At 45.1% G+C, this 16,115-nt stretch overlaps 6 protein-coding genes across 6 annotated transcripts; 3 read left to right on the plus strand and 3 right to left on the minus strand.

Moving 5' to 3' along the window:
- Positions 1 to 835, minus strand: V1508DRAFT_258790 (permease for cytosine/purines, uracil, thiamine, allantoin-domain-containing protein). Its single transcript, XM_066936425.1, has 3 exons — positions 498 to 835; positions 399 to 446; positions 1 to 352 (listed from the first exon to the last, which is right to left on the minus strand). The coding sequence occupies exons 1-3, from the start codon at positions 643 to 645 to the stop codon at positions 9 to 11; spliced, it is 540 nt and encodes a 179-aa protein (XP_066793472.1). The 5' UTR covers positions 646 to 835; the 3' UTR covers positions 1 to 8.
- A 1,462-nt stretch (positions 836 to 2,297) lies between these two features.
- V1508DRAFT_451429 (ketopantoate reductase) lies at positions 2,298 to 3,860 on the minus strand (the record flags this gene model as incomplete). The annotated part of the gene is made up of 3 exons (XM_066942504.1): positions 2,298 to 3,223; positions 3,271 to 3,431; positions 3,636 to 3,860. 3 exons carry the CDS (start codon positions 3,858 to 3,860, stop codon positions 2,734 to 2,736), a joined length of 876 nt encoding a protein of 291 aa, XP_066793473.1. The 3' UTR covers positions 2,298 to 2,733.
- Positions 3,861 to 6,012: 2,152 nt separating this feature from the next.
- On the plus strand, positions 6,013 to 7,777 carry V1508DRAFT_259098 (uncharacterized protein). Its single transcript, XM_066936426.1, has one exon. The coding sequence runs from the start codon at positions 6,498 to 6,500 to the stop codon at positions 7,569 to 7,571; it is 1,074 nt and encodes a 357-aa protein (XP_066793474.1). The 5' UTR covers positions 6,013 to 6,497; the 3' UTR covers positions 7,572 to 7,777.
- A 1,428-nt stretch (positions 7,778 to 9,205) lies between these two features.
- V1508DRAFT_406258 (uncharacterized protein) lies at positions 9,206 to 9,757 on the plus strand (the record flags this gene model as incomplete). The annotated part of the gene is made up of 1 exon (XM_066938762.1): positions 9,206 to 9,757. One exon carries the CDS (start codon positions 9,206 to 9,208, stop codon positions 9,755 to 9,757), a length of 552 nt encoding a protein of 183 aa, XP_066793475.1.
- On the minus strand, positions 9,737 to 11,401 carry V1508DRAFT_424479 (P-loop containing nucleoside triphosphate hydrolase protein). Its single transcript, XM_066941299.1, has 2 exons — positions 11,020 to 11,401; positions 9,737 to 10,959 (listed from the first exon to the last, which is right to left on the minus strand). The coding sequence occupies exons 1-2, from the start codon at positions 11,170 to 11,172 to the stop codon at positions 10,189 to 10,191; spliced, it is 924 nt and encodes a 307-aa protein (XP_066793476.1). The 5' UTR covers positions 11,173 to 11,401; the 3' UTR covers positions 9,737 to 10,188.
- Positions 11,064 to 15,453, plus strand: V1508DRAFT_424481 (Fusaric acid resistance protein-like-domain-containing protein). The gene is made up of 14 exons (XM_066941300.1): positions 11,064 to 11,204; positions 11,437 to 12,558; positions 12,609 to 12,648; positions 12,697 to 13,026; positions 13,087 to 13,802; positions 13,856 to 13,897; positions 13,952 to 14,062; positions 14,118 to 14,233; positions 14,288 to 14,348; positions 14,401 to 14,701; positions 14,752 to 14,821; positions 14,875 to 14,913; positions 14,963 to 15,127; positions 15,183 to 15,453. Exons 2-14 carry the CDS (start codon positions 11,558 to 11,560, stop codon positions 15,278 to 15,280), a joined length of 3,090 nt encoding a protein of 1,029 aa, XP_066793477.1. The 5' UTR covers positions 11,064 to 11,204; positions 11,437 to 11,557; the 3' UTR covers positions 15,281 to 15,453.
- The last annotated feature ends 662 nt before the right edge of the window (positions 15,454 to 16,115 follow it).

A 16,115-nucleotide genomic window follows, 5' to 3' on the forward strand; every position in this document is an offset into this window, starting at 1 on the left:
CAAAGAAATTAGTTCACCATAATATCACTACCGAAATATCGCAAAGCTAACTCACGAACACACTCTGCACCCGTATATGTCTGAATACCATACCAGAAAATGCCGACGATGCAACGCATCAGGATCATGAGATAAGACAGATAATATCCATATGACGCTCGGGACTGAATACTGAACGGGATGTGATAATCGGCACCAACAATGCCATTCAATGTTATAATAATGCCAGCCAGCAGGTTCGCGAGAGCAACACAGAGAAGCGACATTCGCCATGACAACCCAACATCCATGATAGAAGAAGCGGTACGGAAGCCGCTGACGGACACGTTGTCTGAAATCCAAAACAAACCATCTAATACAATGAGTACGCGTCATAACCACCGTTCTCTTAAACTTACAGTGTCGAGCATGCCAATGTCGGCCTTCTGGAGGAACAGGATCGAGATCTACGGCAGGCTTAGCAATTGGCACAAGAGACCGAAACAACTTAATCTTACCAGGATTACTGCGACGACCATTTTCGACCTCGGACTTTAGTTCGATCTTTTGTAAGACCCTCCCCCACATAGAGGTTGGCGGCGCATCGAACACAATACCCGCTGCTCGATCTTCATCTTGAATGTAAATCTGCTGGGTCTTGTCCATCGAAGTGTACCGTTATATTCTAGAAGCTAGCTGCACTGTGGATATCCCACAAAATCAATCAGGGCACGTAGGCGCCACCAAGACAGCTACTTATATATATAACTGTGAAACATGTAAACCCCTTGGTGGAAATAATGGCATACACAAAACTAGAGCCACTGAAATCGGCCACGGCATCTCAGTACACGAAAAGTCCCATCAGAACGAACTAGCCATATTCAGCTAGCCTCAGTGCACGCAAAGATCACTGTAACTTTGTTGATCTTAGTCAATGAGTTATTGTTGATATAATATTCCTCCCAGCTGCTTGGAAAGTAATAGGCACCATGGCCACTTATCTAAGTTTGAAAGACTCTTCTGCGTGAATTAGTCGATTTTCAATGTCGATGGTCTGTCTTATCGCAGCCTCTAAACTCTCTACCGAACGGCCACGGAACGGCCACCGAACGGTGGCCGTTCCGGTGGCCGTTGCCGATTGGACAATATTGATCCTCTTTTCCACTCCTTCCGGGCGTTGCACCCAGAAGCCGATAGGGTTAGGTTGCCTTTTTTGGCCCTTAATACTCCAAATGAATCACAACGACATCTTTGTTCGAAGCTCTCATTTGTCAGCACCGGAAGAAGTGCTAGATCTTTTTGTTACGGCATGAGGTCTCTCGCTCTCACATCTGCCAAGTAACTTTGGCGATTAACAACGGCAACTGGCTCGTGCGTACCTCTTGTTTGCATTTGACGAATATCTGTGGTTCCCTGGTCGAAACTTGCTCAGCCAATTCTCCTACGCTGAATTGAGGGAAGCACGAATTGAAATTGCAAGCATGATGGGGGATCTTGCATGCCTTGCTATCCCTCACGTTCTACCACAACTTGAGTAGCCTTGGAAGAATATCCACATCATCAAGCCTCGCTTTGAGTTTCGTGGCGCACGACGCCACTTGGCTCGGGATCATCCCGACCATGGTCAGATACCAGCAGAAATTAGGCATTGCTACTCGATATGACAAAGCTCGCTCAAAGCAATAGCTTCCATTTCACAACCTACATATTGCCTGCCGACCTTTGCATGCTGTAAAGCATGTTATTTTCAGCGGGTTCACTACTCTGAATTGCTCGTGGTCATGGGGTTAAACCGAAGACTGTCTTCTGTGGATTGAGAAATCGTGAGCCTAAATATTGTCGCCTCTGCAAAGTATCAGCTTCTACAAATAATAGGTATAGTGCAAAAGTTCAGTCCCAATAATACGCCCCTAACCCTTTTGCGATAACCCTAACCCTGATTTACAGTCATTGGTCAGAACGGTTGATAATGATCCAAATGAATTAGAATCATCTGCCTTTGGGAAATAGGATTCCCACCTCTCGTCGTATTCCAATTTCTCTCGATGTCGCTGAACCTGTTGGTAATGTCGAAATATCGCTCTGATAGATCACCGATGCTAGGTCCCAGCTGTCAAATAACATATCCGAAGACGAGGTTCTATGAAGTTGCAAAAACAATAAGCTGTCAGCTCTATCGGAGTCGCGAAGCTCAGATGTGCGGACCTAATTGGTTTGTGCTTTAAGCATATAATTAAATAGTTAGATAATAGTAGAGAAAACGCTGATATTACACTTGCTTCTTGAGCTATTGAGAAGTTAATTAATTATTTGCTAGAAATCAATTGATGACGTACGGATACAAGTAGGCATTAGAGTTATCCTTACACGGCTACAAAATAGCCTATTCACCCATCGAGAACGGTATGACCACGCATGCGGTGAGATTATTGCTTTTGCATTCCCAGGCTCCCCTCTCCGATTTGAGCACCTGCAATGATCGATATGAATCTGTACTTACCTGGGTGGTGGGACAGAGTGATCCTCTCCGTCTTCGCTCTCAGGTTCCTCTGCAATCGCACCTCGCTTGTGAAAGTTGCTCAAATTCATGCTTCCGAGTTTTGCTTGTGTTAGACCAATTGGCGCAAGCGGAGGCTCTTAAGCTTCATTCCTCTTGATCAATATTTGACGTTCTTAATCTAGCTTCATGTCTTCTAACTATACAAACAAACGATATACCACAGGCCTAACCGACTATTTCGCATCGCTCACTTAAGCCATCCTCATCCTCGTCCTTTCCTCAACTTGTGCAACTAATCGGTCATTCACCGTCGTCTTCACACCCACCCTCCTTCCCATCCGCGACCATGACCCATTAATAAACCTCACCTCTGTCTCCCTCCCTGCTCGTAGATCCCAGACCATGGAGCAAGTAGTGTTATATGTCTTCTGAATAATCCCATTCACCGTATTTTCTAAATTGTCGACCGAGAACCTCTCCTCTAAGCCCAAAGCATGTTTCAACTCCGGCAACGCCAGAACTACATCTGAGATTTCTGTCAGAATTTCTCGCCGTGTCTCAGGGATCGTGAAGAGGAATCCATTTCTAGAGTCATTTAGGGCACAGAGCGGATTGCAAAAGGCATTGACGGCAAGTTTTTCGAGCTGGATTTGGAGGATGGAGGTGTATGAGTAGGACGTTAAGTTGAGACGAGGGATAGAGTCAACGTTTGGAGGAAGCGGTTGGTGGTTGGTGGTCCATCTGTAGAGCAATCATTGGATAAGAGAGTTGAGGAAACGCTTTCACACGGGACAGGTCTCACTGAAGTTGCAGAGAATCCGGTATGTGTGATATTGAATGGAGAATTGAGTGTTACACCGTGGGAGATAACTCCAATCAGATAACTAGGACGCTTGTTTGGATTCGTGAATAGATGCGCATTCACTTCCTCAATCATGCCGGAACCGTTCTGCAGGAAGAGAATATTAGATTGCGAGGTTAATCGGTGATGAATCGGACGAAGGGCATCCACGGTTTGGGGGTGGCTTTGACGCAAATGATGAGGTTGTCGATAACATCGGTAATGGGTGAGGCTGATGAATATGATTCTGAGTCAGGCTCTCTGGCGGATGTCTTATACCACTCGCCATCGTGGAGAGTCTCAAAGTCGTACCTTCCCGAGCTTATATGTTTGCTTTCGACTGTCTCTACCAATATTTGGTTTCCGTTTTTTATAGGCATCTAGAAGGGGTTTGCGATGCAGCAGAAGTGTGACTGAGGGGCCATTGGGGATTTCGGACAGTGAATGAGCGACAAAGTTGCCGATGCTACCGAGTCCAAGGATATGGACACGATTTGCTTGTGTTGAGGTGGATATGGTGGTGGTGATTGATCGCATGGTGCATGCGTTCGATATATGCTCCTGGAACCTAGTGGAATTGGTCGAGGTAGGTGGCACTTCATTCTGTCTTGGTGTTTATATATCACAACTCATTAGGTAGCGAAGTACGATCCAAGCCATATATGGCTGGTGGACAGTGATGGACAGAAAGTTCTCGGTTTTTTTTTTATTTGGAGATTCATGAAGCATTTACCAACCATTCCTCTTTGGGGTTAGCGTAGAGTAGACTTTTCGTACCCATCGCCCCCGAAAGGTATTAAAACGCTCAACGCCACATGAAGTTGCAAATCCCCTAGGGGATAGAAATTGGTTGCAGGATGAGACTGGAAAAGGGAATTATTGACGGAGCAGGCGCTAAGCCTGCGTAAGTACATTTATTGCCCTAACCTGCCATCTTCCCAATCTGTGCCTACTTAAACAAACGCGATAAAAGAAGACGCGTTCGCGTTCCGAGACTACACAAATGCGTGGCAAAGGCTACATAGCAGCTTGACGTCGATCCGCAGCTTCCTTTGGGTTTTGGGCTGAAGTTGAAAAGCGCACTAGAGGGAGCTCGGCACCGCACCCTCGATTACCGCCTATAGCCGAGGAGCCCTGTCACAACAAAGAGGCCCGATTCACAAATTGGCAGCATAGTTGTAATATACAAGTATCCATAATTTTCTAATGTTTGGCCTGTACTGCAATTCTTTCTCGATTTTGAACTCAAAACACACAAACGGTTGGAAATAATGCTGAAAATATATGGTCCTCCGCAGTATCGATGACAGCTGTGGCAGAGGTGTTTCCCAACCATCTTAAACGGATGACAAAATTTCATTTTCGCATTTTCAGGCCGAACTTTAAAACCTTTCCCTTTTCGGTTTAGCTTTCTCTCCTCGACCACAATATTAGTTTAATCCCTGAGCAATAACTTCCCGTAAAATGGTGCCATAACATGTTGCACGCACGCACATTCTAATTATAACCAATAAACCTGTAGTGTAGCAGCTCTACCAGCGCGACCTCTCGCGTGCTGCGGTTGAACGCGTCAACGTTCGCTGTTGTGGGTAACGCATCCACATCGTTCGCTACAATATTAATGGCTGTGGCAAGAGCTCAATCTGGAACCGGAGTAAGTGCGACAAACCACTTGGTCTTATTACCGGTTCTAGTGAGGCCTTGTCGACAGGCGTCAAGCGGGGAGCCTGTGACAGGCTGAGGTCCTCTATAACGAAAACAGCACGCTACTCGCCTGGAACAGGTAGAGGCTCCAAGACGGCGAGAACCAAGCCACTTGCTCCACTACCGGCCAGCGACGCCGTCGACAAGGCAAGAGGGGAGGGCTCGTAAGGAACAAAGTTAGGTTTTACCTCCGGGATTGTTTGTTTTCCCACTGGGTTTTTGTTTTATTGCCGGCGGATTTCCCTGCGCCTTTGTCCAAATGGATGTTCCTTTCTATAAATTCTTGAGCTCAATCGAGAGTCTATACATATACGAGCACAGCTACCCGCCCTTCGGGGAGAGTAGCTGTGTCCTGAGGCTCGTCTCTTTACCATCTGATGGCATGCAGCGCTACCACCAGATCTCGGTATTTTGTTCGTAATGTTCAAAATCCGGGGTTTGGTGGCCGAATAATACAAGCGAAGAATTCCCCTGGCATCGAAGGCAGCGTCGTCGAGCATGTCTTGCAACTAATAGTATATTTCACTAGTGTGCTAGCAAAACTTAATCGTATTCGTCGTTGACATTTTATTCGTTGCGAATAAATATATTCTAAGAATTGCGAATACGAACGCGAATAGAGAAAGTTGTACTGGTGTCCACCCCTACTTGCGAGGGCTTGCCTGAGCTATCAGGAATGCAGAAAAGTAGGGGTGTTCATATATCTTTTTTCTTATTCGTATTCGTAGGATATCTGAAAATCCGAAGCGTCGAATACGAATAACGAATATATTCGTAAATCGTCGAGGCAAAGTAAACTTTATTTCTGTCAAAGCATTTAGGCACTCCTTGAATGGCGAGACCATTAGAAAGTTGATGCTATCGAGGGATTCTTATAGAAGAGAGCTTGCCGGTAATGAGTGATATTTATTGTACTAGTATTTAACTTACGAATAATCTATTTTATTCGTATTCGCATTAGTAAGCATGATATTTTCAATTATTCGTATTCGTTGGTAATTTACTAAGTTAATCAGACAACAGCTTTTACTTGCCGAAGGGGCAAGTAGAAGCGCAGCCTCCACCGCCTCCACCGCCTCCACTGCCCCAACACCGCCTCCACCGCCCCAACGTTTGGAAGTTGCCTCGCTAATTCGCCTATGGATTCCCGTTAACTTCGGCCTATTGATTCTTATCTGTCGATATCTAACGTTTCATGCTATCATATTGTGTTTCCTTTCGTGACTAACACTGTTATGTTTCTCGGCGCTCAGGGTTACTAAATAGTCGTTCTCGTCTCGTCCTGGCACTCGTCAATAGTCCTCTCTCATTGTTGGACATACCGATCATCAACGATTGGGTCTCCTTATGATCAGAGTCTAACATTTCTCAAGATCTTGTTGCTATTTGACTGTTGTCAGAAATCTAAGTGTGGCCTTTCTATCAACAACCGACGTTACCAACAGGGCTGTGAAGATAGAATTGCAAACAATGAAGTCGACCATGAAGGCCGTTCGTATTCGCCAGAACGAGTTGGATTCATCGACCCGTTTCTCTGAAGCTAATCCTGCACCTCCATCGGCCCTGATTCTGGACAGCAATATCCCCGTACCTCAAATCACACAAAGCGATGAGCTGCTGATTCGCGTTCGAGCCTCGACAGTCACTAGGGACGAGTTGACGTGGCCCGAGACATATAGAGACGAATGTGCCATTCCAGGTCACGATTTTTCTGGAACCGTTGTCGCAGTTTCTTCTGAAAACGACACTTCAGATATCGATGGGAAGCGACCATTCAATCCCGGAGACGAAGTATATGGCATGTCCCTGTCAATCGGAAAAGGGTCAACTTGGGCTGAATATGCAGTTGTGAGGTCAGACGAGGCGTCGTTGAAACCCAAACAGCTTGACTGGGCACAGTCGGCTGCGGTTCCCATGAGCGCCTTGACAGCATGGCAAGCGTTGTTTGAGAAAGCTGGAATATTGCCTCCTGATCTCAAGGAGAAGAACCGAAACAAAGTTTCGCAGGAAGGCCAATCAAAGGAAAAGATCCTGATCACTGGGGCATCGGGAGCGGTAGGCACATTCCTTGTGCAATTAGCGGTACTTTCGGGACTGCACGTTGTCGCTGCCTCCACTTCCAATGATCGTAATGGAGAATTTCTGCTGTCTCTTGGCGCAATTGAAGTATTGCAGTATAACGAACTGGAGGGAATGCACGGGGAGTATGACATCATCATTGACACTGTGGGTGGTGCCATATTGGAACAATGCTGGTCGTTGGTAAAAGATCACGGTATTCTTCTAACCATTGACTCGTTAAGCTATGACTTTGTGGAACGTCATCGCCAGCAGTCATTTGCTACAGGAAAAGACCATGTGAACGCAATTTTCTTCATTGTGGAGCCTTCCGGGGCGCAACTGGAACAAATAGCTATAGCTCTGGATCTGGAGTTACTCAAGGTCTTTGTTGCACAGACGCTGCCGATGGAGGAGGCAAGCAAAGCGTATCAGCTTGCAAATGAAAGATCACCACGTCGTGGGAAAATTGTTCTTACTATCTAAGAGTCGATTGCGTGGATTCGGGTGGAGAAGTATTGGTCATCCGGCGAGGTATACTTCGAGGCATGTTAAAATGAGGAGCACGATAAAATTGGATCTCCACAGGACCCTGAATATCATCCTATCCTAACCCGCCATTCTATAGTGTCTAATTTTATATTAATTTGCTCATACTGGGCAGCTCATTACTATATGGTTTCAGTTCTTTGCTCATGCTTCAAGCCCTGCCTTGCATCAGTATGTTGTGAAAGACCACGCCAGCCGTAATCTGCAGCCAGTGGCCAGGTAGAGAAGGCATCTTAAGGGTAACTGGGTATTATCCGGGCGGAAGAAATGCATGAGGCATGTGCTGAAAAAATGCTACGGTTTTGATCTCTGCCCCAGCTCTGGTACAAGGTACATCTTCGTCGGGAGGATTAATTCAGTTTAGCGTTGTGCGCCAGCGTGGGTTGGTCCCGGCAAGACTGTATATCCGGAAGCGAGATAAGCGCCGGCTGGACAGAGGTCCATGAACCGAGTTGGACGAATTGACCATAATACACATCCTGTACAGTGGACACTGAATATTTGGGATAATTCATGCTTAATATCCCGAAATATTTTTATTCGTAATATTCGTTAATATTATTCTAACCCCCACGTTGGCATACAGATCTCTGAACATTACCTTCCTCATAGTCAGATTTGTTGTGTCTGTTGTTGTAGAGACTTGTTCTCTTGGAGATGATATTAGCGAGCTAATGAGACCCGTCAGAACGTGAAATTATTGGCCATTAGTTTGTTGGCAAACTGTGAATATTATTCACAAATATTCGCCGTTGATATTTTATTCGTGAATTGCGACTACGAACGCGAATAGAAAAACTCCACCCTTAAACCTTGAGTACTGTCAATCTGTTTGAACTATCACAACGATTGTCCATGCAACCCCAGTGACCGTCTTTACATCACTCAAAGGTGCAGGGTATATTCTTGTGCGCTGCGCAGGACCTTCTGTGATAAACTGGTTAATACTTCACGTGATGCCAGTTAAAAACTCTACTCCGTCAGAAGTAACAGGAGTAGCGGTCACATTGTGGTTGGCTGGCAATATATACTACACCGGTAGGATGGTGAAGATCAGAAAGAAAGGAGATTAATAATGAAAAAGATACTATATCCATATTCCACGATTACGCGCAAAAATTCTTGTTGGAAGTACCTACATCAAGCTTTGGCCATATGCACGTGCGGCCAGTCTCGGTAAATTTTTGGTTCTCGATTCTAGCTTATCGCAATCTCGGGGGAGCCCCCCCAGATAGTTCATGACATGGGTTTGGGTTCATTCATAAAATATATGGTAGTCATCGCATGACTCACATTTCGCGGGGAATATATTGTAGACCATGGGCCATCGCCAGCGTATCAAGCTAGCGATATTGCGGACCATGCTCTCTACAGATTCTTCCTTAGACGCTCTTACTACCATTCCGGGCATTCTCTGTCCGACGGTGGTCTTCGTTACGACAGCCGCCTTCGTCCGGAGCCGAGTTCTATCTCACGGTCCTCTTCCCATTTCCTCTACGCTCATGAAATTCAACAACCGTTTCTATGGAGCCGTGTCCCTCTGGTTCCTTTTTACTATCCTACTGTCCCGCATGGCAATGCCCTACCTCGACAACACCTTAATCTGGTTGCTTCCGACAGATGCGGACCGGAGATACGCTTACCACCTGTCCAAATTTTACGAATATATTGATATCTTACTTGTTTTGGCCAACGGGGGGCAAGTAGCTTTGCACTTTGGATTTCATCACCTAACAACTCCCGTCCTGACATACGTCCGTGTGCTTAAGCACCACAAAGGGTGGGAGCTGTTTGCGACCCTAAATGCTCTACATCATGTGCTTATGTATTGGTACTTCGGCGGTATAGCGGCATTCCGACCAATCCTAAGGTGGACGGGGACATTGCAGCTTGTGATGGGGATCTTGACTGAAATAAGAATGATATCGGCCAAATTGGCCGACGGAGAAGTAGTGTGGCCCAATATGATAGCCGGTCTTTTGTTGGCATGTTACATGATATTGTTTGTCAGAGAGATTAAGATGGAAGAAGCACAAAGGGAGGAGGAAAAAAAACAAGAAGGCAGCTCAGGAATTAGTGAAGTTCCAAGGTCGCCGTCAGCGGAAGGATTGAAAGTGGATTGACATCGTGCTTCTACTTTACTTCTACTTTACAATAGAGATCCCACCACTTGAGCATGATTATGCTGTACCGAACGCCTCAAGATGAGAAGCTGAATATTGCGCTGCCGGAAACTCTCATCTTAATTGTTACTTGTGCTCTAACACAATTCGTTGAACTAGCGGTGGATTAGATAACGCCGTACGAGAAAATTGCGGTGGTGTAGTCGTTTCACTGGATAGAAATGCGTAATCGAAGGGCCGTTGGCGGTACAAAGTCCAACAGGATCGAGCCGCCTCTTGACGTGGCCACCTCGCATCTCAACTTTATTTGTTTGAATGCGCTAAACTCCTGACCACTTTCTGCGAGCGTAAATGATCATGATTCTGTGGTTCTGCTAGCAAATGGATTTATGTTTAAAGACTGGTGCCTGAAGCGTTTTGGAATAGCACGCCTATATAACAACTATATCTTGTACCTTTCGGTCGTCTCTCACGACTAATCGCAACTGGCGTCCCTTACACTTAACGATTCCTCGCCGCAGTTTACCAGAAAATAGTTCGTAAGCCGGGTAGTATCCGTCTACAAACTTAACAACTTCCTCATCCGTCATGCCGCGTCCGGTTTGCTCGCGCAATTCCGCTTCCTGCTGCAGTCGCCATTTGTAAACATACGATGTATCTACTGCATCGATATGAATCATGGCATCAAAAAGATTCGTCATGACGTCGTAGCCTTTCAGCATGCAGTTCACGAATAGTAGATCTTCTAATCTAAGGCCCCACAATGTGGTTCTAGGGAATTTCACATCGGCTTGATGTACCAGTTTACTCTCCTCCCACTTTGCCTTCACTTCATCATCTGTCAAGGCCTGGAATCCGACACACCATCCCTCGAATATGACGACCTTAATCTTTGGTTGGCCCTCTTGATTCACCGAGATCCACTTCGCCTTGTCCATGCGGTCGCCTTGTCCGTTGAACTGAGACTTATCATAACGCGGTATCAGCGCTGGTTGTTCGCTTTTCAATGCTGTAAACAGAGTCGCAGCGAGCTCCAGATCGTGCGTACCAGGCTCGCCCCGGTGCTGAACTAGTGGGTTGAGTGGATTTGACTTCGCTAAAGCGACTTGGTCATCATGTGTAAGGTAAAGGTCGTCAATTGAAAGAACAGATACTGGCAATGAATAAGGCGACTCTTCCAGTGTCTTCGCCAAAAGAGTGACCTAAATAGGTGATATTAGCTATTCCGTGTCTAAGAGAAGTAGTTATTTATTGGTCCTCACGAGCGTAGTCTTCCCGACTCCCTGGACGCCATTAAGCCCGATGAAGAAAGGTGGCGCAGAAATCGGACCACCATTAGCCTCCTGGTGTTCTTTCAATTTTTCTAAAATAAATGGAATACATATCGGTGATTTATCATCAATTATGACTGCCATTTTGTGGGAATTGTTATCCGCGAGATATCCAGGTAAGTCAAGCTTGACCACTTTAATCGGGGCCCGCGCAGAAGCATAAACGATTGGTCAACTACCCACGCAATCCAGCATGCGACTACAAAGGTCGATCTTCATTTCCTCGGTCTCGTACTTACAAACCATTATACTAAATCCGTAATCTTCAATCTAGTAGATTGCAGATTTATTTGCGTTTATCCATATATTCCATTATCTGTATGCAGCTGCTAATGACGTCATGGCAAGCCTCATCACAACTCTTGGCTACTCGCGGTCACTCCTCTCGACGCAATAAATCCGGTTCGGCACAGGCAATCAGCATTTTCGATTTCTATAGTCTCCAATACCGGACTATTACCTATAAGTAATGGGAGACTGGTTATCTTCAACTCGAGGTACGACGACAAGCACACCACCTCGTCTAGAATCAGAACACAGGCGAGACGATGTTGATTGTCCAAGCTTAAACGCTTCGATCTCTACTTCGCCAGACCCACAAGTTCAACAAGACCGTTTCGAAAACTATTCTAGCGGTGAACTATCTGAAGACAATGGCGAGCTGAACTCTGGATCTAAGACTAGGAATACGCTAAGAAAGCATTCGTTTCAAGTTCCCTCCTCTAGCAGTGTAGCCCTGTCATTGCTGGGGTCTGGTACAACCTTTCTTCTGGATCATACCACCACGACTGACGATCTCGAAGCTCAAGAAAGGAGTCCTCGCGATTGTATTAATCGAGATATGCTTGACCGTACTGGTCCGCGACGAACGAGTATATCCAAGAAGACAATATACACTGTTTGGCGCGCACTTGATTGTTTTAGTTCCCCAACGTTGACACGTCCTTTGAAATGTGCTATTGCGTATTTTTTAGCATCTCTTGTTGTCTTTTGTGCACCATTGTCACGAGTACTTGGATCTGGAGATGCAAAGCATCTCGCCGCGACAGCGACAGTGTACTTTCATTCCTCGCGATCTATTGGCAGCATGATTGAAGGTACCATGTTCGCGGAGATAGCGCTTCTATACAGTGCCAGCCTTTCTGTACTCAGCATGCTCACAGCGCGTTTCTTTGGTGGATTAGACCGTATTGTTGTGGGCCATGCCATTGTCTTGATTGTGTTCTGCGCTGGCGGTCTTGGATCCATTGCATTCCTGAAGCAGAAGATGAAAATCGCAACATTCAACACTGCGTGCTCCTTAGCATCAGTCTCATTTGCTTCTATTTTGATTCATGAAGGCTCTATACAACGTGGAGATGTGTCATTTTCGAAGATTATACAAGTTTCGGTGATTGTTAATTCTGGAATTGTCATTGCTACTAGTGTGTGCTTTCTCGTCTTTCCATATATGGCTATCGCAAAACTAAAGTAAGTAATTGACTTCAGTATTCTTTGTCATGGATGTTAATGAAAATTAGAGAAACATCCAATAAGACTATGAAGACATATGGAAATTCAGTAAGTGCGTTACGGCGAATTCTGTAATCGAACTTCTAATTATTGTAGCTATCGGCGATGACACACAATTTTATCACTGGCACAGCATTTACATCAGATGAATTTGATAAACTGCTCAAATCGTCGCAATCACTGATGCGTTCGCTTGATACACTTCTGCACGAGTCCATGTATGAGTACTACATTCGCGGCACAGTTGACGAGTATTATTTCCAAGCGCGGCTGGTCAAATCTATTCAACATTTATCGCAGCATATCCGTGGCCTCAAGAGCTCGCAGGCTATGAAGTTACGGCTAATGGAAGTCCGACATGGGTATCGGAAAACGTCATGTTCAGAACTATTTGACGTGTTTGTGCATTACTTGGGTCCGCAGATGGTACATAAAACAGTTTTAAGATTTTATATTGTTGATCTATTGGTTGACTTCCGTATGTAGGACACCTTGGTTAGTATACTGCAGAACGCGCTCGAGATGCTTCCGTTTCACGGTGGGCGGTTGGAATCTCGCATTCGAGTAGATGTGGGTTTAAAAGATACTATAATGTTGGCCAGGCAGACATTCGATGATGCGCGGACGTCTACCTTGCGAGAGATGTACTCTATGGACGTATTCCGATCGCACATTGAGTCGAATGATGAAGACATTGGTGTGCTGCTAGAGGAAATCGCATCTGTCTGCGGCCAGTTCTCTTATGGACTTTTGAACTTTACAGATGGCCTCTTGCAGGTTCTTGCAGTGATTGAAGAATATGATGCATACTTAACTCAGAGTCGTCCACGATCGTGGGACTGGCTTAAGTTTTGGGAGTGCCGAACATCATACTTTGGACCGTTCACATCTGAAGATGCTGTGACTGTTCCCCAGGAGCTATCGCGTCTTTTCAGCGACGACTCTAGCGATCTGAGGTTTGTAAAGCCTCCTGGTCCTGTGCCATTAGGTCTCCGTCTCTGGCGAGCTCTGCGAATGTTTAGACGGAACGATGTCAAGTACGGTATCAAAGTTGGTGTCGGCGCCATGATATTTACTATGCCAGCATTTTTCAACGAGACGAGGGATATTTTCTATCATTATCGCGGAGAATGGGGTCTAATATCGTTTGTCATTGTTATGAATATTTCGATTGGTAGTACCCTAAGTGCAGCCTTTTATCGGTATGCGATGGTCAGTAGACTATATTGAACGACTGACTGACCTTAAATTCAAGAATTTTGGGCACGGTGATTGGAACTTCCAGTGCTTACGTGGCGTGAGTTGGTAGCTATTTTACCTACAGGTATACGACATTAAATAACGTCGCTAGATGGCAACTCTTCCCTTCGAATAATATTGCATTGCCGATAGTCGGATTCTTTATTGCACTCATCTGCTTTCACATGATTCTCACCGGCCGTCCTAATACCGTATTTGGAAGGTTTGTTATGAAATTGTTGTTCAGGTGTGAAGAATTAGTAACGCGGGATGAATAGGTTTATTCTGCTTACGTTTAATCTTACTGCTTTGTATTCTTACAGTTTATCTCGTGGAGATGATGAAGATGACGATGATGAAGGAGGTTCACATCCGATGATTGGAGAAATCGCGGGTAAGTCAAAAGACAAACAAGGCATGTAGGGGTTGTTACTGATGGAGGATGCAGTGCATCGTTTAATCGCAGTTATCGCTGGTGTGTTATGGAGTGTGATAATCACTCTCTATGTGTAAGGTTTTTGTGTCTGTCTTCGCCAGGAGCAAACACTGACGAGGAATTAGATGGCCTAACTCTGCTCGTGCAGAGCTCAAACGAAAACTAGGGATTCTTTGGATTAGATTGGGTCTGATTTGGAAATCGGATCCGTTGTCAAAGATATCCCTCTTGCAGGACAGCATAAGTCAGTCACAATACATTGGTTTGCAGGAAGAGCAAAACTTAGCCAAATCGTGTTTAAAACTTCGTGATCTGATTGCTCAAGCTGGAAAGGAGTTTCGATTGAAAGGGCAATATCCGATTCAGCAATATAATGTCATCATAGGTGTTACAGAAGAGATATTGGATGCATACCATAACGTCAACGTAACTGTCCCGTTTCGGTTACTGTTAGGTGATGCTAATCAGTTCGTTAGACAATGATTCGGCGCGCTACGAAATCTTCTGAATTGGACCCAGATATAATTCGGTATACAGAGTTAGAACGTAAGGGTATTCATTGAGGTTCATGATTTTGTGTAATTCTAACACGATTGTAGGAAAGGAATTGGGAAATAGGATTTTCTTGCTATTTTACCGTAAGTTTAAATATATAGGTTCTCGATAAAGATTGTAATGTATGTGCAGTTCTTTCGTCGGCTCTTCGACTCGGCCTCCCTTTACCAGACCATCTTCCCAACACTGAGCATGCGCGGGAACGCATGATTGCCAAAGTGAACGAATTCCGTCTCAAACAAGTTAGCGACGTACGAATTGGTAATGAAGATGAATTTGTGTTATTCTACTCTTTCAGTAAGTGTTCAATAGTATGAAATCGGAAGCTGTTGTACTGACTCGTGGTTTGTAGTTCTCGCGACGCTGTCTATTAATGAAGGACTACTTCATATTATTGCCATGCAGCAACAGATTTACGGTACAATTGAGGATGAGATATTGGCTATATGAGATTTATTTGACGAAGTTGGGAATTATTTGGATGACGGGCTGCATTATTGGCGTTGGATTATATTGTTGTAGGCTATATAACATAGTGAGTTGCCGGTGAAGTAGTTTTGTAGTAATGCAATTCAAATAGTAAATTGAGCTGGCGACTAATAATTGAGTTTACATCAGAAGCAGCTAGCCAGCAGTGCTATTTATTTCAGAAACCCTTAGATCACTGCTTAATATGGCGTGGCGGTCTGTCAGCCAGGGCCGGCCTGTCATTGCTTTTATGATCGACATCCTCTTGATACATTACAAGTGACGCAATCAGGCCATCGGATAAGCCAGCGAAGTCCCAAATGGTGGCATCACAGCAGATTCGCAGATCGATACCAGATCGATGACAATCAGGCTCTTGTGGCGCAAGCTGACCTGGATAGACGCTTGTGCGTTGTTTAATTCCTTCTGCGTTGTTAGTGCGTTCTTATTTGCCGTGAGGGAGCGTGCATGTCTATACAGTAACAAAGTCACCTAATCTGATAGCTATGGGGCTGCCACTTTATTCTGAATTCAATTAGGCAGCTCCGCAACCAGAGCAAACTTCCATGATCGTTTACGTCAGTCGTCTATGGACTCTGACGAGTCCGAGTAATAATACATTACGAAACATTGAAGAAGCCAAGAAGGGTCGCATTAGGAATGGAGAGCTTGTGCATGAACGGCATATTCCCATGGTCGATTCACAAACGCGATCACCCTTCATACGGGGTTCGAACGAATTGTGGCATCGGGTTAGGGTATCTGGTGACAATAATAATGAAGATCTATATAAGAAGCTGTCGACCAGCGTCTTGAA

Source organism: Lipomyces doorenjongii (assembly GCF_038497915.1).
Source record: "Lipomyces doorenjongii strain NRRL Y-27504 unplaced genomic scaffold V1508scaffold_69, whole genome shotgun sequence".
Classification (NCBI taxonomy): domain Eukaryota; kingdom Fungi; phylum Ascomycota; class Lipomycetes; order Lipomycetales; family Lipomycetaceae; genus Lipomyces; species Lipomyces doorenjongii.

Coding starts and splice junctions, on each gene's coding strand:
- V1508DRAFT_258790 (XM_066936425.1), bottom strand. CDS start 645: ATGGACAAGACCCAGCAGATTTACATTCAAGATGAAGATCGAGCAGCG. Junction 447..497: donor TGGTCGTCGCAGTAATCCTG/GTAAGATTAAGT, acceptor AGCCTGCCGTAG/ATCTCGATCCTGTTCCTCCA. Junction 353..398: donor ACATTGGCATGCTCGACACT/GTAAGTTTAAGA, acceptor TCATTGTATTAG/ATGGTTTGTTTTGGATTTCA.
- V1508DRAFT_259098 (XM_066936426.1), top strand. CDS start 6,498: ATGAAGTCGACCATGAAGGCCGTTCGTATTCGCCAGAACGAGTTGGAT.
- V1508DRAFT_424479 (XM_066941299.1), bottom strand. CDS start 11,172: ATGGCAGTCATAATTGATGATAAATCACCGATATGTATTCCATTTATT. Junction 10,960..11,019: donor GAGTCGGGAAGACTACGCTC/GTGAGGACCAAT, acceptor TCACCTATTTAG/GTCACTCTTTTGGCGAAGAC.
- V1508DRAFT_424481 (XM_066941300.1), top strand. CDS start 11,558: ATGGGAGACTGGTTATCTTCAACTCGAGGTACGACGACAAGCACACCA. Junction 12,559..12,608: donor ATGGCTATCGCAAAACTAAA/GTAAGTAATTGA, acceptor AATGAAAATTAG/AGAAACATCCAATAAGACTA. Junction 14,702..14,751: donor ATGCATACCATAACGTCAAC/GTAACTGTCCCG, acceptor TCAGTTCGTTAG/ACAATGATTCGGCGCGCTAC.